Source organism: Oryzias latipes, chromosome 6 (assembly GCF_002234675.1).
Source record: "Oryzias latipes chromosome 6, ASM223467v1".
In the NCBI taxonomy this organism is placed as follows: Eukaryota; Metazoa; Chordata; class Actinopteri; order Beloniformes; family Adrianichthyidae; genus Oryzias; species Oryzias latipes.
Genome location: NC_019864.2, coordinates 15,474,660 through 15,497,834, shown reverse-complemented (window position 1 = coordinate 15,497,834; position 23,175 = coordinate 15,474,660). Strand labels below are relative to the sequence as shown.

The 23,175-nt window shown below is 36.6% G+C and overlaps 1 protein-coding gene across 2 annotated transcripts in view; it reads left to right on the top strand.

Moving 5' to 3' along the window:
* Positions 1 to 4,931: 4,931 nt before the first annotated feature.
* ano3 (anoctamin 3) overlaps positions 4,932 to 23,175 on the top strand; it is a 35,233-nt gene continuing 16,989 nt past the window's right edge. Inside the window, exons 1-10 of one of the 2 annotated variants that reach the window (XM_023955736.1) lie at positions 4,932 to 5,223; positions 13,957 to 14,163; positions 16,975 to 17,099; positions 17,197 to 17,352; positions 17,434 to 17,534; positions 17,632 to 17,676; positions 21,068 to 21,199; positions 22,126 to 22,232; positions 22,678 to 22,733; positions 22,885 to 23,006. In XM_023955736.1, the coding sequence (XP_023811504.1) occupies positions 5,178 to 5,223; positions 13,957 to 14,163; positions 16,975 to 17,099; positions 17,197 to 17,352; positions 17,434 to 17,534; positions 17,632 to 17,676; positions 21,068 to 21,199; positions 22,126 to 22,232; positions 22,678 to 22,733; positions 22,885 to 23,006 (1,097 nt within the window). In that variant the 5' untranslated portion in view covers positions 4,932 to 5,177. Of the gene's footprint in view, positions 5,224 to 13,956; positions 14,164 to 16,974; positions 17,100 to 17,196; positions 17,353 to 17,433; positions 17,535 to 17,631; positions 17,677 to 21,064; positions 21,200 to 22,125; positions 22,233 to 22,677; positions 22,734 to 22,884; positions 23,007 to 23,175 lie in introns of both variants that reach the window. The other variant, XM_023955735.1, reaches the window with a different exon arrangement.

Genomic DNA, 23,175 nt, shown 5'->3' with positions numbered 1-23,175 from the left:
TTTTTTTGCTAATGGAATAATTATAGATGTGTACAGTGTTTTCTAAATGGACATAACGTTGTTTGTTTAAGTCTAATGGTAAAGTGCATGCTTTTATTTTAACATCACTATGGTTTCACCATGGCTGTTGTAGACCTGTGATGACATATAAGTGGTCAGGCACAGACTGGCTACTTTTAAAGACCGGCATTATGGCTAAGCATGACTCTGTTTTTTCCATATGGTAATTGCTTAGGGCTAAAAAGAAATCTGTTAAAGGTTTCATTTTCTGATACAACACATAACTGTGATTTTAATTTGAAATGAGTTTGGTGAACAAGGTTTAGTGCTTTTAACCTCTGACTCAGAGCATTAGCTGTTGCAATGAATGACTTGGCTCCAGATGTTATAACTCCCAAAGACTACTACTTTAGTTCTTTAGAATATGAGTGCTGCTTTCTACAACATCCTAACTACAGGCCACATCTAGGAGTTTATTAAGTTTTGCCTGAAAACCACTGCCTAAGCAATACGACATGGATTGGAGGAAGAGGGGTAGTGTTATGTCCGTTCAAGCACTTATGTGGCCTTAAGTGATCTTTGATGGCTAATGTAAGTTATTTGAGAAACCTAAAGTACAAACATCAGCCTAGAGTACCTGCTACATAATGGAAATAAGGTGCTCTGCGCTGGAGATCCGCCCCGTAGCTTACATGTAATTTTGCTGATAAAACATTTGTTTAGTTAACAGTTAGTTACTTTTCTGGCTACATTATATCTAATTATTTTAGTACTTGAAGTAGTTTATGCAAATTTAAAACATACATTTGTATTTTTACATGATCCCTTAAGCACATGTGTATTCAGTGTTATTTTTCCTTAAGTATAGTTCAAACTAAACAGTGTGGTGATTGTGTGTGTGTGTGTTTTTTTTGATAGATTGAATTTTTAAATGATGAGTGAAATCCTACCTATCTAGCATAAGAGCACCAAATAGCTGCATTTTAGGAGAGGATTCCTGTAAAGCAGGTTTGAAATGCATGATAAGCTAATAATGGGTTTGCTGGGAAGTTCACAGATAAAACTCTTTCTCAACAGTCAACCTGGGTAATGGCTCTGTAGTTTCAATGTCATCAGATTGATATTTAATTGCACACCGTCTGCAAAGTTTTAATAGACACTTAGCACATTTCAATAAAGTGCTTTTGTCTGATAGAATGTGGAACTATTTTCTTTTTGTGTCAGCACTGCACTCAAACTGATCTTTTGAATGCTGGAATATTGTCTTTTGCAAATTAAAAATGCCTTTTATGATCTTAGTTTGCATAAAACCCCTCGTAATATAGGCGGCGTTTCTTGTGGAGTATATAATTAGGAGATGCAAAAGGGTCTCTGAACCCGCAGAGTTCTCTCTGTGAGTGTTTTCATTTTAAAAACGTTTCTAATGCAGTTTGAATCACATCCACAATGGAAAGTAAACATCAGGTGCAGTTAATAACATTCAGGAGTGAAATATTTTTTTAAATTGTATAAAATAAATCTGAGGTAAGTCAAAATTAAATTGTAAAGACCAAATTAAGAGGCTTTACTTTTAACTTTTTAAATTGACTCCCAACTAAATGAATTACCAACTATTTCTGTTTTTGCTGTCATAATCATTTACTAATATCTGCTTCTCTGAATGGAGCACATAACTACGGTAGTTAGTTAACTTTCAAAATATTGTCACAGCTCCAACTTATTAGACTATATATGTCAGACTTGAATATGTCAAGTCTGACATTTTTCACGTCAGACTTGATTAAGAAAAGATTTCCCATTGTTAATAATCTGCCATGTTATTTTTGAAAGATCCACTCTACATATTTACTAAAAGAGATTTTTGAACAAAATCCATAGAATTCCAAGATGGAATGGTTATTCAAATGATGGTTTTGGAAGTTTTTCTATCTCAGTTTGAATATAACATGGGCAGTCCCATGGGTCTTCTGTTTGTCGTAGTGGTCAATCCATAAGTACTCGTTTTACACTTTATTTTGCTTGAGTATTTTTGTGATTGCATCAAAAATTCCAGCCATTCAAGGTGTGCACAAGCTGAATCCTGCATCATAAAGCCCTGTAGCAAAAATCTATAATTTATTCACAAATTAATTCAGAAATCTTAGTCAGACTCTTTCATTGTCAAACCAGGGCTTCAGTGTCCCTCACTAGTATCAGGTCACATAGAGGTAAAAGACATTTTCAAGACTATTTAAAAATGAATGAGTGCTGTTACATGATAGGGGAGGGGGGTGCTGTGTCACAGCAGTTATTAATCTTAAAACTTGAGCTATTAAAAAAAAGCTATTTTTCTCCATCAGTAAGATAAAAAAGAAACTAGCACACCATGAAATCCTCCCTTCAGCTGTTTACCTCTTTGGTTTGGGATTGACAGGATCATGTCAACAGGAAATGCTCCTTCCTCTGCTGGTGAATCCTTCATGCAGCCCTTCTGGATCTGTTTGGGAGACTTCTGTCAATCCCACCATCAGCCTCTCGGTTTCCTTCAGCACCCACTCTGAAGACATGAACACCGACTCCAGCCAACATACTGGTGAGTTTCCAGGCTGTAACCAAGTGGTAACCATTACATTTATTGACATAATAACTTTTATTCAAACATGCTGTTTAATGAAGAGGGAGAAGGGAGGATTTTTTCCCCCCACAAAGTGAAACTTAAGTCATGACCTAAATCTGTTGAATAAAAGAAAATTAAAAGAAGAACCTACAAAGAAACTGGAGAGAAATCAATTGTTTTTTTATTTATTTAGTAACTTTTCTAACGAGGAAGACTTTTCCTACCATGTTGTTAAAATTGTATTGCTGACAGTCAAATTTCAGTTCAATGTGTTCAGCTCGTTGCATTTTTAAATGAATTTCGGAAGTCATGCACAGTAATCAAACTGTAGCTCAATAGGCAACCTTCTAAAGTAAAGGTCAAATGTCGGCTTACTCTGTTCAGCACGTGTTTCTTTAGCTATTTTTTTTTTAATGTTTGTGTTTTTATGTTGCATCTAGGTCAGAAATAACACAAAACACAGGGATTTTGGTGGCAATGGTCTACTTCTGCAAAAAATGAGAAAAATGGTGTGCATCAGCCTCTTTCCCAAATGTTTATCTCCATCATTAAAGGGATGAGAGAGATGAATGGGACTAGGGGTTCTGTCTGTGTGGGTTAGGGGAGGGGAGGGGATGGAAATTTTAAATTTTATATTGTGCTTGTTTTATGTTTTTGTTCTGGTGTTAAGCACTTTGTGTTCTGTTGTATATGAAAAGTGAAAATCAAATAAAGTTTGATTTGATGTTTGCATGTTTTAAGACATTTCATCTGTAGCTGATCAAACCCGTTCTTGGTTTGTGGATCAGTGTAAATCCAGCTGGCAGCATTATCCCACAGGGTGGCAGTGTTTTACCTTCCTAAACCACATTTTCTTTGCAGCACTCTCATCTGACCTACATCTATACAGTCAGCAATGAGCAAAGGTACCATTTTAAATTAGACTGACCCTGCTGTGAAAGAGCTTCTTATTTATTTATTGAGCACTGCAGTGGAAAAAGTGTATTTTCACGGTAGCTAACTGACATTTGCGAGAGCCGAGTGGCACAGCCCATCATATTCATTCTCAATACATGTAAGAATAGAAGGAAGGGACAGTGACCCACTGCGCTGCAGGAAAGCAGATGGTACTTGAATCCATGACAGATGCCTGCACACTCCTCTGTATGCCCCCCCACAGGAAGAGATTGACGCTCAAAAGCAGGGTCACAGATCAAGTTGACCGGGGTCAGCACATCGGGCGCTTATAGGCAGAAAACAAGAACATTTGAAACAATTTCTCTCATGGAGTTTAGATCACATTTGAAGGCCCTGCTGTTCTTGAATCTGAAATAGAACAAATGACATCAAGAACTTTTTGAATATATTCCATACATTTCCATGGGTGCTTATAAGCTTATTGTAGTTGCAAACTGTTGCATCTCACGTTTAGAAGAAAATGTTATAGTGTAGAAAAAAGTAGTCTATCTGAACTGAATTGACAGTATTTTCCATATTTGGGATCATAGATAAATGAGAGTATTTTTTTTTTTTTTTGGTTAATATGCTTTTTGGTGGCAAATCAACTTTCAAAATCTCTGAAATCTTATCCAGTAGCAGTGTTGTCATCATCTGAAGTATCCGGTAAGAGAGTTGTAGTATTGATCACTGAAACTGTTCTCTTATAACCTCTTGGTATTAAATGCCTCGCTAAAAAAGTAATCAATCCATATGTTAAGTGATACCTCCATCCTCTATGACACCCCAATAGGTTTCCTGCTGCATATTGGGCATTGGTGTCCAAACCTTTTGCAAAGAGGGTCAGATTTGGTGAGGTGAAAACATGTGAGGGCAAACCACTCTTTTTACTATTTCACATGCCTTAAATTATAAATGAATAATTTAATGAACATTTTGTTGCAATGGCATACTTTTCATTTCTTCTTATAGAAAAAATACATTATCAATGTCAATTTGCCCATTTTTTGCCATTCCCCTTGTATGTGGTAGTACCTCTTCATGGGGGATATGGGAATATGAAAACGTAATTTGGCCAAGCACAGTCAATAAATTGTACAGTTTCTGAGAGTCAAATGTTATTGATTTTATGAAAGGAGCCAAATGGGCCGGACTTTGGACATGCCTGATATAGGGAACGCTTGTTTTGACCTACTGTAGTTTAGATATTGTGAAGCCTATCTAATCTGCTGGAACTGCTGCTTCACTTTGCCATCATGCAATAACCTGGAGCGTCTGAGGAGCCCTGACAAGCCGATCGATTCCGTCCATCAGAACGGCGCTGCTCTGGTCTTTTTCTGCAGCTTATCTGGACTCTGTAAATCAGGACGGAGGAGGATGCGTCCCTACCAGGACCTCCCCTCCCGCCCGTCACCATGACAACAGTCGTGGCGGATGGGGAGAGAGGGGGAGCATGCGGAGCTGAGAGACAGGTGTTGCTGGGGGTTTGCGCATCGTCCGTCCGCAAACCCTTGCGGCAGGATGGGAGCCAAGTTGATGCCAGCGCCAGTGCGCCACAGCTCCACACGTGTTGTGCAGTCGGGTTTCTCCAAACGCGGATTCTAGATCGTTTCAAGAGACTCTAACTTAGTGAACGAACGCCGCCATGGTGCACCACTCGGGCTCCATCCAGTCCTTCAAGCAGCAGAAAGGTTGGTCGCTGCTGAGAGAATTGCATGTGCGCCTGCGGTTTATTTGGGAGTTACTTTTGCGTCCTTGTTGAACTGTTCTTTTTGGAGAGGGGTGAGGAACGTCGCGGGTTTTGCACTTGCTGTGAGGCTTTGACCCCCCCCCCCACCTGCTCATGGGACGAGAGCTGATTCTGAACCCTTTCATTTCTACCCTGTTGTTTAATCAGTCATATTAAGCTGCTTTGGGAATTTGAATGTCCTGTGGGGATCTGATCACATGGTTTTGGCTGAAAGTGGCTTCTGATATTATTTCGAGAAAATTAAAATTATTAAGTCATGTAGAGCCATTCATTTAGACTTTTTTTATTGTTTATATATTTAAAAACCTTCAAGCTTGTTCTAGCTTTGTTATTATTATTTATTTGCCACAGAAGTGACAAAGCATCGTGTGATGTAGTTATTTATAGCCTTTACTTGCGCAAATTGTTATTTAAGCTGTAAATGAATGTTAAGAAACATCCAGATGGATGATTTAAGACTAAAGTTTTTTTTGGGTGGGGGGGGGCAGATTTGAAGATATTTCATTTAGTCTGAAACAATTTTATATTAGTATTAGTTTTATTAGATTTAGAAGCACCTTTAAAGACAGCACTACATATTAGTGTTTATATTTCTTTTATTAAAATGAGGACATTTTCTGTATTTAATGGAGATGTTACAAATAATCAATGAATCAATGCAAGGATTAAAATCCTACGATCCAACCAGATCGATCTGCCAAGTTGGTAATTACCGGTAGATGGAATGAAATTGGCCTACATTATAATAAACTTATGTCAAAATGAATCAATCAGTTTTGGAAAATACCATTTGGATTGAAGCACAGCATATGTTGCAATAATGTTGCAACACACATGTGATGTCAGCAAAACCTGATCACTCAGTCATTCTAGTCTATTGTGTGTAAAGACTTTGAATTTTGCAGAAATGTGACCACACAGTGTGGTATAATGTTCTTATAATGTGCTTGTGTAATTTTGATGTGGAAAAACAGCTGAACTTTATGAAACTAAAATGTGAATGAATTTCCCTTTACGTTTTTTTATTTGTTTATACACATATTTAATTTACACTTTTTGTCTTGCAAGAAATACAAGGAATCTGGAAAACTTAACCTGCACTGTTCAAATCATTGTTAAAATGAAACATTACACCTATATTATTTAAATGTTATCCTTGGCTTATAAATTTAGTGTCTTGTGCTCTCTCTTAGTGAGTAAAAGAGTCTTTTCTCCACTAATATGAAGTTTGATTTTGTTATGTTTTGTAATGATTTATTTCAGTATTACACATTCTGACTTCACTGCAACAAAAAACAAAATATATTGCGGTAAATGATCTCAGATTTATTTGACAGTCTTCCTACAGGCCTGAATGAGTGGGCAGCTTTTAGAAAAGTGCTAAGCGCACTTTTAAATGATAGCCAAGAGAATGAATTATGTTCAAAACCCTGCCCAAACAAAAATGCACAAATTATTTCTGCTTTGACTCAAACTCAATAAGTACTGAAAGGTTTAGGAATCTTTATGGTGCTTCCATTTTTCGAGGCTGAGCAAAGTCAATATTTGTTGTGTTATATTTGTGGAGAAAAGATTCTGATTCATTTGAGCAGTTGTGAATTGTCAGAGATACTGTAAATTTATTTCCTGTTACTTTTGTGCTCACTTTTTGGCTGAAAAGTTCAGCTTAAACAAGTTATAAAAGTTAAGATATCGTATGCTCTATAGGTACATGAGCCATTTTACCATGTTCACATAATATAAATTTCTGGAGACTTAAAGTTATGAGAGCCAACCTCTGTCAGTGTTACGTTGGGCTGTGTTGGTGGTTTGGTTCCTTATTTTCGTGCACCCCAAATAATTCTACCTTTATCAAATATAAGTATTTAGCTCCTTACTGACTGAGTTAAATGTATTTTATTTATAAAAGGCTTTTTTCTTCTTTTATAAACTAGCTGGAAAGCCAAATGTTTCTTTGTTTTAATAACAGTTTTTATTCAAAATGCATAAACTTTATTGGTATGTGTGTGTTTGTGAGTATAAGCCTTTGCCTGTGTGGTTCAATAAAGCCAACTGTCCTCTTATGCAAGCCGGCAAATAGCTTTATAAATACAGACATTAATTTAAGATCAGATGGCACAAACACAGTATCATCTGTTCATAATCTTTTTTCATATGCAGTAATGTTGGCCTATTATCAGTTACAAGTATACTTCACCCTCTTTTTCTGTTGGGTGAAGACGGATTTTAAACATGGCCGATGAAGGAGACACCTTTTTTTTTTGTCATTCTGTATGCAGAGGTTATCTTTTTCAGTTATAAATACAATAGCATCTCAAGAGTGAAAACAAGAGTTTCTTGACTCCAAATGTCCAAATATTGTCACCACAACGGTACAATTAAACAAAAATGATCATTTCTGCATGAAGTGTTAAGGGAAGTGACATTTGTTAGCCCATCAACATGCAGATGACCCTGTTGTAGTAGAAATTACAATCAGTGGTGTAAGAAGATAGTATTCTGTTAAAGGAGAGACGGATAAACAGATTGAAAGGAAAGAAAGACGTTTAATCTGTTTAAATGATGCAATCCAGCGGTTTCACCAGGATTATATCACAGAGTCCTAAACTGTGGATAAAGAAGAGCCATCTGCTCCGAGGTGTGTTCGTGGTCCGTCCGTCTGTCTGTCTGCATCCGCTGCACGTGACAGACACCTGATGGGAACATTGTTGTGTGTGGCTCTCATTACCTCCTTTCTTACTCTTTGTGCATTTCTATTAACATTTCCTTGTTAATGTTAGGGTTCCTAATTACACCCTGTGTGAGTGAGCGTGAAAAACAAAACATGACACTGTCTAAGTTAATTAGTTTTGATATTAATGAAGATGTATTGCTCTCTTTTCCTGTTTCCTGTTTAATTCATGAGTTAAAGTCACAAAAAGTCGGTTAAAATTTACTCAAATATACATCTTATTCATAGGACCAACAAATGACTCAGCAAACCCAACAAATTATGACAATCATTGATAATTATCCTAAACGGATAAGGGAATAAGATATGGATAAAAGTTCATATATGAGTGGTAAGATAACAGCTTTCACATCAATTTATATGATTCCATTAATATATTCTGACTAACAAAATCTATTTTTGCCTACAAATGGGCAATTCCCCAGAACGTTTCAACTGCTGAGAAGTTTGGCTTAAGTAAAAAATCTGCAATCATGCAAAGTATCTTTAAAAAGAACAGTGACCTTTCAGTATGGGTCAGTTCAGGAATCAATGTCTCTTTTTATCATTTATAAAAGGGAATTGCAGTAATCCTTGTTTGTCTCCACAAAATCCTATAAGCTGAATTTAAAGCAAACCTCTAGTTATAGTATTAGTCATCAGTGGATGTAACCTTGAGTTCATCTTAACTCATTCATTACATGTAGCTAAAATACTGAGCTGTGTATCCGTTTTTCTCAGATGAACCAAATGAGCGCTCAGTAAAAATGTATTCTTTTGATTTATCAGATTAATTATGAATTCACTACTTTGCATGAATTATTATTTCTTTTTGGTTCTTTCCAGTAATTACCATTGCAGTAAAAAAAAGGCAGTTGCTGAATATATTGCTGATGCTAAATGCACTTGTAATGCTCCCTGCAAACTGCTTTTTGCTCTTTGTGTGAGTCCTTTGATAAGCTGCCAGGTGGAGGAGGAAAGACTAACTGCTCCCAGAATGTTCCTGCAGATCCTCCTGTTGTGAACCAGAAAACAAGTAGTGCTTCATACTTTCTCTCATATTTTACTCATAAAATCCACAGACTACCGTTGGTTTGGATCTGCAGCCGAGTCACACAGCTACCATTGAGACCTTGGTACCGGTGTAAATCACAGGAGATAGGAATTCTGAGCTAAATGTTTCCAGCATTTCTGGTATTTCAAAAATGAATATGTTTCTCAGCCATTCCCCAAGTTAAACTGTTTGATTCCAAAACAACATGGAGGCTTAGATTTAAATAAAACTTTAGTCCACAAAGTGTCAAAAACAAATGGGGAAACAGCTGAGTTGAAACTTCCACCAGGTGTGATCAGGAATCAGGGGAAGTGCAGGAACAGCACCGAACTGACTAAACTCAGCCACTATGAAACTAAAAGTGGTGCCACCCACTAGTTAAACAAGAAGAGAAAGAAGAAACTAAAAGCGAGTTAAATAAAAATAAAAAAAACTTCAAGATACTGACATATGTACTTTTTAAATTATTTTTTCACTAATGGTTGTGATTAAATGTAAGCACAAAGAGTTTATCTGCAAGCGTTGCATTTTCTTGTTTTTGCTTTGTTGATTCTCAAAACGGAAGCATTTACTCCTGATGGAGCATATTTCCAAGCAGGTTACTGCTTTAACCTAAGCAGATTTTCCACATGTTTCATTCAGAAAAATAATACTTGACACTGTAAAAGAAATTAGAAATGACAACTTGTATCTTAACAGTGTTAATGTCCAAGAGTATAATATAATTAGACAAATGACAATTCTACAATTGGAAAGAGATGATGTGGAATCGAGATGAAGGACTTTCCCCATTTGAAAGCTGACACTGAAGCCCTGCAGCCTGAACGTGGATGAATAATTGAAATACTGAGTGGAGGAACATAGATACAGGGATGATGGGAGGCAACCCACTGACCCGAATTCTCTATGAAGTAGTTAAAAGTCTTGATGCTTCAGGATTCTTACTGAGATTGTGGACAAAAGCATCTCCAGTTAACAATTTCAAATTTACCTTTTGCTTCTCAATCCTGTTTTTCTTTGAGTTTGGTATTTAAAAAAAAACATTAAGACTTTTAGCATTTTTATTATAAGATTTAATAGTTCAGTTATAAAGCAATTTCACTTAATTGCTTAAAATTGGTGGCTGTTATACATCCAATTTGTTTGTAGGATAAGCCCCTTGAGATGTGTCATCTCATTTTCAAGGGGGTCCTTGACATACAACAAAACAAGCAAATACCGACAGATACAGTTGAGCAAACTTTACATATATCAAAAATATGAAGACCTTAAAAAATACTCTTAGGAGATTAACTCTGAAAAAAAATAAGAAAGAAGAAAACAAATATCTTCTGATTTTATGTTATAACTATGATGGATAAGTAATAACTATAGAATAAACCACAGTGATCCTGTTTCCACTATTGTGTAGTTCAGTTCACTGCAGTTTAGCTACCCATTATTACACATTTTTTAAGTTAAATTGTTTTTGTCTTACAATAAATAGTTTGAAACCTTTGTGCTTCTCTTTAACTTCTATCAGAATATCCAGACCGAAATCCAGACTTCTTTAAGTGGACCTGGATATGCTGCAATTGTTCTTAAGAATTGTCTTATTCTTTAACACTAAATAGTAAAAAAAAAAAAACAAGTTGGGTTGTTTTTTGACAGAAACTGATGGCGGAGGACCCAAAATGCAGGAGACCAGGCTTGGTGACGGGAAATAAAACATTTAATAAACAAACTGAAACATGACAAAACTATGGGGAGAGCCAAACTGGTGACACAGAGCAGATGACCTGACAAGGATGAACAGAACCCAAGACACTTAAATAGGCTGAGGGTAATTAACTGAACTGAAGACAGCTGTGGATCATGAACCTTAAAGTGGAGTGACTGACAAAAAGAAAACCAAAAACATGACCAAGAACAAAACCAAACCACTGAATCCTTACAGTTTTTAATCCAATTTAGAGGTTAAAAGGGGACAACCTTTTTCTGGATTATATTAACTCAGGAAAAAAAAACCTCAGGAAAACCATAAAATGGGTTAAAAGGAAACTACTATAACCCATAAAATAAGTATCGCTCCAATTGCCCAAAAGTATATCCCAACATGATTAACCCAAGAATTGGGTTGAAGAAATAACCTGTGTTTTAAGAGTGGAAAAATAATTCTTCAAACTGTGACAAGTTTTTGTTTCTTACATGTGAGGGATTATGGCTATCATCAAAAAGTGTCCATACATTCTTGTTGAAGTTGCTTTCAGTGTTTGTTAAGTTATATTGTTGTATAAATGAGTCAATGGAAACATTCTCCTGCACAATGCTTTTTCTTTTTCCTTGTGAGATGACCTCCCTTATAATTTTCAATATTAGCTGACTATGGACTCTCGCTGGATGAGAGGATAGACAGGAAAGGTCAACTGCCAGATATATGTTAATATCACGGAAGCACTCATAAAGCAAAGTAGTAGAAGGATACTAATTAAAAGCTGCAGAAACCCAAACCCAAGATCACAACCTTGCTTTAATTTATTCATCCAATATATTTTCTTCTTTTTTTTTTCTTTTCTTCCTTTTCTTCCTTTTTTAAATGTCTTTTGCACCCCGCATGCAGCTTATGAAAGACCCTCAATTTGCATTCTCCACAAAAAATGCAAGATTAGATTAGCAATTTTTTCATAATTTTAAGGAGTTTGCACCTGACACTTGTACAGAAGCAGGTGATGACGAACATCGTCATGGAGCCTTAGAGAGATATGTTTTTCTTTTACTTCATCAACATCAGCTTCAAATTTTCCATAGAAACAAGACTCTCTAATTAGTCAGGTCTTTATTAAACACAGAGAGTCCTTTGGGGACGGTGCATCCGTAGCCATGAGTCTGCTTGCTCTGATGTGCTATCTCAAACAAGTTGAGCTTTGCTGGTGTCAGCTGGGATTTCTGATGGTGCTGTTTTTTTGTTTGTGGCAGGCAGGAGCCATTTTCTGTTGGTAATCATAACAAAGTTGATGCGATCTTCTCTTGTGAAATTAAATTACAGAACACATCGATTCTTTCCCAACATTTAACAGAGGCCATAAAAGAACACATTCTTTAACTTCTACCACAAATGCTTTCAAGTGTTTTGGCACAATGTGGCCCAAATGAGCTTTTGAATGCTGTTGCTTAACAACCTGCTGCAGTAGAAGATATGGATTCAGAGCAAGAAAACAGAGAAAGCAAAATAAAGCAGAATGTTGTTGCAGGCATCTTTGGTAATGAAGCATTGAAAAATCAGTATTAAAACACGCGTGACACTGCACAAACAGATTTATTTAGAATTTGCTCTTCATTACTGTTTTTGCGACTTATTGCATGCATTTATTTATTATTAAAATGAATTTTCCTGTGTATGTGTATTTTAGTGCACATTAAAAATGTGGCACCTTCTATATGTGAGCTGTACACGTTCGCTTTCATTCTGTATCAGTTTCTGAGTGCAGGAAGCAAAACTGTGTCACCCATAGTTTTCCCCCAAGCCTCTGGATTCACATCTTTATTGGCTTCATCTTCACTGAAATCTGGGAAAATCCCGAGGAGATGAATGTAATAAAAATGAGTTACTGCTCAGCTTGCAACATTTTCAGTTGAGGCACTCAGATAGAATTTTAAAACGCCTGTTTCAGTTCAGTGTTTCAGGAAGGTCGCCGAGCGACTGAGGTTAAAGAATAAGTCATGCTCCCGTTTAAAGAGGATGCCTTGGTATGATGAATAGGAATGTCGGGGCTGCTGCACTGAAGCTGCAGCCCGGTTCAAAGCCATGAAATCATCGTGTGTCCTTTGGTGGGACGTCATGAAGCCAAACACGCTGCCGGCTCTCCCAGAAGTAATCTTGGTTCAACAAAATATCCATCCCACCATCATTTCACTGAATGGTGACAATGATTTCCAGTAGAATTAATGAAACAAGAAAAGAGGAGGTAGGTTAGAGCAATGCAGTTAGAACATGGATCTTTGTCAAATTGACTGCTGCCCTACAAAGCAAAGTTTTATAATGCAGCATTAAGCTCATTATCTTAATGTGTCGAGATCTGTAATTTGATGTAATGGAAGTGCAGATGGCACTTTAATGCACTCCAGGAAGGACAGACATTGACTCCGGTTTAGCCCATGCAGGGATGGACTGACTAATGTCATGTAAGTTTCCTGTCCTTATTGCTAATTCCGTCAGTTTTTAGCCATTATCCACCGGAAATGGTTTCTGACGGTATTTGTTTTTGCTTTTTGTTTCTTTTATAAATTGCCTAAGGACACACAAATCCATAAATATGGAAAGACCAGCAGAACTATGATAAGGGAATAAAAAAAGGCATGTTTTAAAATAGAGTTTGATACAGTTAAAGTTAACTCTAAATAAATACATTTCTAAAGTTTAATGTTCACTATTGTAGTTTAGCCTTATAAGTATTGAATAGTAATGGTCATCAAAACATTGGATTTGCATCTCTACTTTCACTGGGACATCAGATGATTAATTTAAAAAGGCAACATAGTGTATTATATTTAAATTTGCTCTCTGACTTAGAAGAGAGTAATTCAAACTGTCAAATGTGAGGCTGCCACAGAAAGTATTTTCCTTTGACTCTTACATCTGGACAGTTTGACATGTGAGCAGGTTGAAGTCAAGGGTTTGAGCTGACTGTCAGGTTGCTTTTCTAGACATCTAATTATCTTGTTGGAGAGGCTAAAGGTGAAGAAGTTTGGTAGAATCGGGCTGTAGATACCAGCTTGTCTGCAGAATATTAAACTGTAATGAGACAGTTGTTTTCACCTCTCCGTAGTGACTTCCTGCTGAATGTTCTTAAGTGTCAGTAGGTGCATTCATTCATTATGCATCATACAAACACCAGAAACAAAGCTTGATATTTCTGCTCTGCTGTCTTCAGGTATGCACACCAGCATCAGCGAGATCCTGAAGGAGAAGAGCCTAAAACCATCTCGTCGTAGCCTGCCCTGCTTGGCCCAAAGTCAGACCCACCCAATCAACCTCAACCTCTTCCTGTCTGTTCCTCTGAGCCCAGACCCTAAACCAGAGATTGAGGGCCTGAGCCAGAGCATCAGCACGTCCTGCAGCATCCTCCCCCCTCAAGCAGGTCAGTTTGCAGATATTTTCCAAAAACCATTAGTGGATGCAGGAGCAGCTTCAGTCTGATTGATCACAGAACTGAGAAAGCCACACAAAGAGAGGAGACCACAGAGGCGTGAGAGTAAACCCCAGACAGAACAACCTATATTTCTAATACATTTTTCACAAATATAAAATAAGTAAGTCTGCTCACAAATGGAGCATTTTAACTGCAATTCAAAAAGTTGATAATTTTTATTTCAAAGGTTTAGATAGTGTCTTATCTAACAAGAATGCATCATTTCTCAATTTAAACTGGATAGAATTGACTGGTTACCAATCAGAGTTTCCCTTTTAGGATGAAAGCAAAATGACACATTTTTACTTTTATTTTTTAACCGGGTGACGATTTGTGCTTTTAAAAAATGTCAAAATTTACAGCTGTCTTCTGCACTTACACAGCGGGGGAAATAAAGTGGGATAACACAACTGGAGAGACAATGATGTGCCCTTGCTGAGATGAATAATGTGGAGCACCCTGTTAGTGAAGAAAATCATTCACTTGATGTTGTTAAGAATATTCAGAGGCAGGGGAGAACAAGCAGGTGCTATTTTTGTCTCAACAAAACTAGTGCAGGCCTTCCTTTAACAAAATTTGCAGGTCTGAATATTTCCACATTTTAGTTCATAACTGGGAAAGACTATCAAGAAATCTCTAGCAAGAAGCAGCAGTTTTTATGCAATAATTTGCTCTATGACATTTAATTTAAAGTAAATGCTTAGGTTTTACATCATGCTTAGAAGACTGCAGACATGATCTACCAACCAGCAGTGGTTGATAGACGGTGCCTGGTCTCTCATTCATTGTCTCATGGGGATCTCAAAATGCCTAACGGTAACACTCAGAAAACGAGTCAAATTTAACTGCTGCTGCTGAAAAAAAACACCATTAGTTTAACATCATATTATATATAAGTTACATTTCTATGGTCTAATTTTGTCTTTTTCCTGTCCCTTTCCTATACATTTCTATTCCATTTTTACATTTTATCAAAGAAATTGGTAGTTGTTTAGTCACATTAGCTTTTTATCAGTTTATCAAACCCAATTACTTACTTATTAGCAAATTAAAAAAAGGATTTTACCAATTTTTTTTATTTTGCTGTTGTTTTGTACATAAATCATGTATCGAACCGAAACTAAACTGTTAGCCAAAAAGTGAGGTTTGAACCAAATTGTGGGGAAAGTAAATTGCTGGATCCCTAGTTGATACTACTTAACATTCAATTTTCAATTTTCAAGGTATTTAAACCATAGAACTGGAGATGTGTTCTCGAAGCATTTTATCATTCATCCTAAAAGCTTCTCCGTTTCTGACTGCTGAAGAATTCGAGAACAGAGATTGTCCAGTTTTAACCCTCCTGTTATGTTCCTGGTCAAATTGACCCAGGAACATCATCTCTGTTACTCACAAATGAACATAACAGGAGGGTTAAAACATAGACTATATCCGTATGATAATAAATTACCTTTGGCGCACTAAAGAACATTTTTTAAAAATAAAGATGAGTTATTTTCCCAGCTAATTTTCCTACCCGGAAGTAAGACGACTCCAACTCTGAGACACCGCCTTTCGCTTAGTAAGGGTGCCGCCCAATTCATGACCTCAGCAGCGTGTCTTTGTTTCGCCCGCAAAAACACAAAACATACAAAATTTTGCAAAGATGGATGTGCGTATTGTGCATATATAAGGAAAGGATTTTTTCCAATCACCACTAGCTCTACAGAGAAAGTGTGTGTGTCAACCTGGGGGCGGTGCTGGCAGCGCAGACTCTTCCTGGAAGGGGCTGTTCTCACTTTTCAACGTATGAATGTTAGAACCCCCATCGAATTTGTGGGTCAGGAGGGGCTGGTGCTCAAAGAGCAGGTTTTTAGAGGAATACGCAGAAATGCGTGAACAGATCAAAATACCATTTTGGGGTTGTTTTTTTTTGTGAGGAATTAACATTATAACACACTTTAAAGCTCAAAAACCTGAATTTCATTTTATAGGCCCTTTAATGCTGTTTTTCAGTTTCTTGAATTATCTGTTTTATGTATACCTTCACACTCTCTCCGGAGCTAAATATTGATCTGGTGACAAATGTGTTCATAATCAGTGGATTTCTATATCAGTTTTATCCTGGCAGCTGCGATTTAGCCCAGCAAAAAAGCCTGTTTCTCTTACAGATTGGAGTTTCACACACTTTTATAGACCACTGTGTTGTAAATCACACCCAGGTAATCTTTATGGTTGTGTGGTGTCTGTACAATAAAACTCTGGCAATGCTATAAATGTATTTTTTTTAAAAAGTGGTGTTTAAATTGCACCGTCTCTTGCCACAAGTAATGAATTTGTATAAATGCCTTTATTCTACACTGTGTGACAAAAAAAAAGGCAATTTTATGCTTTTGGCAAGAAATTGAAACTATGGGGCTACTGCATCATCAGCATACATTTTTTGGAAAGGCGGATACTTTGTGTTTTGCTTCACAGCATCTGGCTCCAAAGACATTTTGTTTCTGTTCAGGGTGACGAGTGAAGAGAAGAGCCAGAGAGGAGGAAAAGAAACTGGTGTACTTTCTGCCTCTGCACAGGGATCTTTTAGATTGCATCACGGTGTTGCTTCCTTGCTGCACCCACACGTGAAATTAGTGTTCAGCTTAGATCTCATTTCAAAGTTGGCAGCCAGATTAGGGAAAATATTGACATGAGCAACAAAGACAAGCTGCATAGGCCAAAGTCGTCAGTTCAGTAATGGTCTTATTGATCCTGCTCTCTTGTTTTTTGATACTGAAGATGGCAGACAAAACCATGTAGAAGAGACTGAAGTGAGAACATGTGAAACAAGAGCAGACCAGCCCTTCCTACTACAAAAGCCAATCAGTCGAGCTAAATTTGGAGCCCGCACAGTTTCTCTACAGGTACCAAATGCAAAGAAATACACTCCTTCAGATTCCACAACACTCTTAGGATGGACCACTGAGAAGCTTTGTCTGAGGAGAATCTTTCTTTCTCCAGGAAAAAGATCCGTCAAACTCTTCTGGCCTCTTTTTCCGAGATGGGAAAAAGAGAATCGATTACATCCTGGTTTACAAAAAGTCCAGTCCACAGGTGGAGAAGAGGTGCACATTTGAGAAGAATTTGAGAGCTGAGGGTCTCATGCTGGAGAAAGAGGTAAGAGAATGGCTCAAAGTAGCATCACTTTTCAACTTCATCGTTTGCAAACTAAGTGCTTTATGTTTTTTTACTTAAAAGCACTCCCTGACAAACAACGACATCATGCTTGTGAAAGTTCATGCTTCCTGGGATACACTTTGCAAATATGCAGAGCGGATGAACATCAGAATGCCTTTCAGGTAGCTAGAGAAAAGTATTTATGTCTAAATTAAGGTTTTTTTGTAACTTTTGGCAAATTATTGCACTGTCTAACATTTTTTCTCGTTTTTATCCAAGAAAAAAATGCTACTTTTCAGACAAGAGAAGCAAAGGCCTTGGCAGGTAAGAAGATTAGACACATAAGCCTGTCATCTCATTAGGGAAGAAGTTAACTCTTTAACACCAGAGCTTTAGCTCCAGTGTTGACGTTCTTTGAATAAGCACAAATCTATAACTGTTTATGCAATTAACATAATTCCAGCAGATTCTGAAGTGGAGAAAAGCACCGATATGCACTGATATGCAACACTTTACAGTAGCATAGGGCTTACAAAATTAACAAATAACCAGCTAAGCTGCCAGAATCTGTTGGAATTAGGTGAATTCCGATAACGGTCAGTTACAGTTATGGTAGCTTAAAATGTGAGTTATTTAGTTGTTGCCAGCAACATCTGCAGTGTTAAAGGGTTAACACCAGGGCTTTAGGTCCAATGTTCTTTGTATTACCGAAACATTACAGTAACATGCTTACTAAACGAATGTAAACCAACTGGTTCTGACATGAAGAAAAGCAGCAAAATCAGCGTAAAGCTACTTTAGAGTTACAGAAATTGCGCAAACTGTCAGAGTTAGTTTATTTTATATTTATTACTTGGGACATTTCCAGTATTAAAGAGTTAACAAACTGTGGGCCTCTGTGAGTTTTAGTTTGTAATTATTACCCTGACTCACATTTTTATCATTTACTCCAGTGCGGCTACAACATATTTTTACATTTGTGCTATAATTATACGGTAAATACTACATTTTTTTGACTTTGTATTTATCATAAAAATTCAAGCGATTCATTGAACTTTCACACCTTTTGGGAAAACCATTAAATTTACTTCTCTCTGCAGATCGCAGAGGGTTTTTTTCTCTGCTGACTGTGGCTTCCAGTTGCAGGTTTTTCGGTGCAGATAAATGGAACCACACAATCTCATTTGCATACTATTCTTTGATGTGATGTTTCGACTCTCTGCTGAACTTCAGATGTCTGTCATATTTTTTCCTTTGGATTGTGTATAAAAATAGCACAGCAACAACTGAAATGTACAAAACTGAAGTTTTTTTTGGATGAAATCATAAACTGTTTTCCCACAGTAAAGATTTTAGGTAAATGCAGCATTTTACATTTTATGTATTATATGTCATATAGGATATGGAGAAACACTTGTTGGTTTCTTTCCAGTGTTCTAAATGGCAATGAATGTTTTATTAACCTAAACATGTTGAGTGATGAACTAATAACTGCCTCTACCAAAAAAAAAGTAAAATTTTCTACAATGCAACAAAAACTTTAATTTTTGACTGAATCTGTAAATTGTTTAGAAAAATTAATAAGAAACCCTTGAATCTATATAACTTCTCATTTTAACAGGATAAGTGTCTAGAACAGAGCAGATGAGGGGGAAGACAGATGAAGCACTACTAAATATTGAATTAATTCAACAAGGCAAACAAATGATGCTGCAAAGTCAGGATATCTAATATTACTGGCTATACTGAGGAAGAATGTGACTGGTAGAAAGCAGCTGTGGTACTTAACCAAAACCTGTTGTGACACATGACAGAAAGAGACGGGACACAGTAGAATTTGATACTATTCTCTGTTTATTTGATCTATGGTCAAACAAATACTCTCCAGATCACTTTTTGTCTCCTGACCAGATACAAGCAGCATAACAGGCATAACATTTATTCTTAAGAGACTACGAATTAGAATAAATCCAGTTGTGTTGGTAATATGGATTTCTGTCTGGGAGCTGTGCATTCTCAACGGCACTCCTGAAGTTGTCCCTTCACAAGTTTGTATCCAGCAGAAATGGCTGTTTCTCAGAAACATGGCATTTGAATGAAAATTCATGAACAAATTTCTGGTGACATGTAAAAACCGCAGATTCCTCAACAAAGCAGGACTAGCATCTTAGCTGTTTTACAAAACAATCCTAGAATCTATATGTCGTGTAGAGTCAGCAAAGTTCATCATTTTCTTTAAAAGTGTAGATAGAGTTTCAACCTGGTTTTGTTTGAGGGATCACTAAAGCAAAATTAAGAGCTGGAAGCACAGAGTTTAAAAAAAAGAAAAAGATGTAAGAAAACAATTGAAATAAAGATTATATTCTTTATGGGGGTAAAAATTTGGTATTTGTTTAAAAGTTACTTTAGATATGTGCAGCAGAAACATGTTCAAGGAGTTAAAACTTTTACAAATGAGCACAAATCTACACTGCGGGAAGGTGTAGCCTAAAATAGGAAAAGAACTCTAATCTTAAGAAGAAATTCACTGGAAAATAGTAAAATTATCTGTCCATGAAGCAACGCATTTTACTTAATAAGAAATATCACAATAAGTATCAAAATATAGAAACAAGGCATTCCACAAAAGCATGCAAAAGGGAAAAATAAGCCTAAATTGCCTGAGTTACTTCTAAATGAATGTCAACAGCCCAATAGGAAGTGTTGTTTTTGCTGGTTCTAAGCAAATGGTTTGTATTTTTTGAGTTTCATTTGCCTAAACTGTAATTACAGTGACAAAAAAAGGGTCTATTAAAATTGAAATGGCTCAATTTAGTATAAAATGTACCGGTAAACTAAAAGATGAATACAATCTTTTTTCGACCATGAAGTTGGACCATCTTAATAAATCCTCATAAAATCTCGAAATGGCTTTTATTCTTATGCATAAATCTTAATTTTTGTTTCCAAAATACTTTCTATGAATGCCAGTCTACTTTTTCACCATTTATTGAACTTTAAAATAACATTCTTAAAATTGAACCATAAATTACAATGCAATTAGAGTTTATTTTTAATCAAGTTTCTCTATTGTCCAGAGTATGGAGCAAAGGTATTTTGCCTCATTTTAATGACTTTGTTTTTTTTTAGATCCTAGCTCTTAATCAGACAAAAAAAATTCTTAGCTGTGCTGACTATGAGAAGAGCTTGGAAAGGTGTGAAGCAAAGACAATTTAAAACAACTTCAAACCTGCTAACATATCTTGAAAGTCTAATAACAAGGTTTGGATTCTTTGCAAATATCAAATGGTTTGCAGTGAAGATGGGGAGACAAATCTCCCCACATTTTTGACATAACACCAATCCAAATGTTACAATATTTTGTATTCTGCAACATGATTGTGTGCGTTTAGATTTATGTATGTATGTACCTAAAAAGTTACATTTTGATTTAAAACTGTTAACAAAAGGATAAAAAGATTATTTTTGTAGCAGGGAACCTATTCATAGCAGTTGTACCTGTATAATGAACCCAGAGCTTAAAAATATTCATCTGAAAACTAATCACAAGGGTGATGTCAGAACTACATGCAGATTTACAATTTTCAGAGGGGGAGTTAGGCTTTTAGGGGTTGTACTGGGGCAATAGCTTTGGCTCCACATGAAAGAAAACAATCTTCATATCGATCTGTGGGTAAAATCCTGTTGTGTGTGTGTGTCTGTGTGTGTGCAGCAGGTTTCATCTAAGATGTCAACAGATAAAGAACTGGTTTCCCAAAAATCCCATGAAGCTGGACAAAGAGGCCCTGCCCGACCTGGAGGAAAGTGACTGCTACACAGCTCCCTTCAGCAGAGCGCGCATGCATCAGTAAGAGTAATGTTCACCCACTCATGGATGCTGCAGTGATCATTAACAAATATGATCACGGTGCCACCGAATGGCATCCTGAGACAATAGTGATAAATCATCAGCACTGTGTTTTTTCCTCCCAGGCTACACATTTGCTTGTGGATCTGGATCTCTCTGCTAAATGTAGAAGACACGGAACAGAAAACTTCACGGGGATTCTTATTTATACATTATTATGGCCTGCAGCAGTGACTGACTGCATAGACCATAATGTTTTTTCGCAGTTGGAAAAATTTCTGCACCTTTGAACCAAAATTTGATCCCCGCGAACATGCGCGAAAGTCACCAAAATAAGCATACACCTGCCATCAATACCATACATAAGTAATTTATATTCAAGAAGATCTCTATTTATTAAGTCAAATGCTTTTTTAAATCCACAAAACAAACAAAGGTACTTTTACTTTCTTGCAGTCTAGCTCTCACCACCAAGGACAAAACATAAATATTGTCAAAACACGCTCTATTTCTCCTGAATCCATTCTGCTCCTCTACAAGGAATTGGTTTGTTTCTAGATATTCAGATAACCGATTATTTAAAATACTAGAAAACACCTTATACACTGTACTCAGAAGACTAATGCCTCTATAATTCAGAGGGACTCTTTAATTTTAAATTAAATCTGAGCTCAGAAGCCAAAGCAAGAAGATACGATCACAAATTAAACTAAAATATTTTTCTTGAATTTTTGCTTTAAGTTTTCAGGTGTTTTTTTTTTTTTAAAGCGTCTTTTTAATAAAAGGCATCATGTTGTGTTTTACAGAATCCCACTTTGTATCAGTTATGTTATTGTTTATTTTAGATTATGAAAAAGCCATAAATTAGCATGATCTTTGACTGTCGCATGATGGTTAACTGAAGCATTTTGATTTTTACCTTTTAGTTTCACTATCAGCAATAGAGAAACATTCTTCTCAAACTCGACCAGAAGCAGAATAGTTCATCATGTCCTGCAGCGCACCAAGTATGAAGATGGAAAATCTAAGATGGGTACGGTTCTTCAATTGCTCATTCTTCACTTCACTCGTCATGGTTGAGTATCAACCAGCACTAGTTTTTTTAATATAGCATATTCACTTGACTCTTTTTTAGTACAAGCATACATGTAACTTTCCATGGCTGAAGTGGGTTTTGGAATAAACGTTTTTGTATTCGTTTTGACCCATCCATGTTTAGAGTAACCAAAAGAGAAAGAATCTAGTTCATTCTGTATTTGTTCTGCGTTTAGTGCCTGCAGTTTCTGTAAAAATCCGGCTTGAAGAAGTTATTTGCAGCTTGGAAATTTTTACCCTGAAGTTAACAGGATTCCACCATTTTGAAGCAAAAATTTTGTAGATTAATGATAGTCTCAGAGAAAATAAAGGTAACCAAAAAGTAACCTTATGTAAATGCTTGCTTCAGCAGTTCTAATGATGTGGGTCTGACTTTTCTTCAGGCATCAACCGTTTACTGGGTAACAACACATATGAGGCCGCATTTCCTCCACATGAGGTCAGTTAAGTTCCGTTTCTACTGAAGGGGCAAGAATAAGACATTTTGGTTAAATGTCAAATGCAACTCTTGAAAAAAGTTAAAGTAATTCAACTTTCAAATGTCACCCGTTTATGTTGGGAATTATTTTCTGTGTTCTGTGTCCCCGCAGGGCGGTTACAAAAGTCGGCATCCCATTAAAACTCATGGTCCTCAGAACCACAGGCATCTTTTGTATGAGCGCTGGGCCCGCTGGGGGATCTGGTATAAATATCAGCCTCTGGACCTCATCAGGTTAACACTATTATTATATTTTTAATGGTCTTGACTTTTGCCCAGTCATACCTCTCATTGAAATTTGAGATGCGCTGATTTAGAAATGACTGCAGAAACTCCTTCAACACTCCAACCTTTCTTTTTGTGTGATTTTAGAGCTGAGAAAATGTACTTTCTTGCCAAAAGC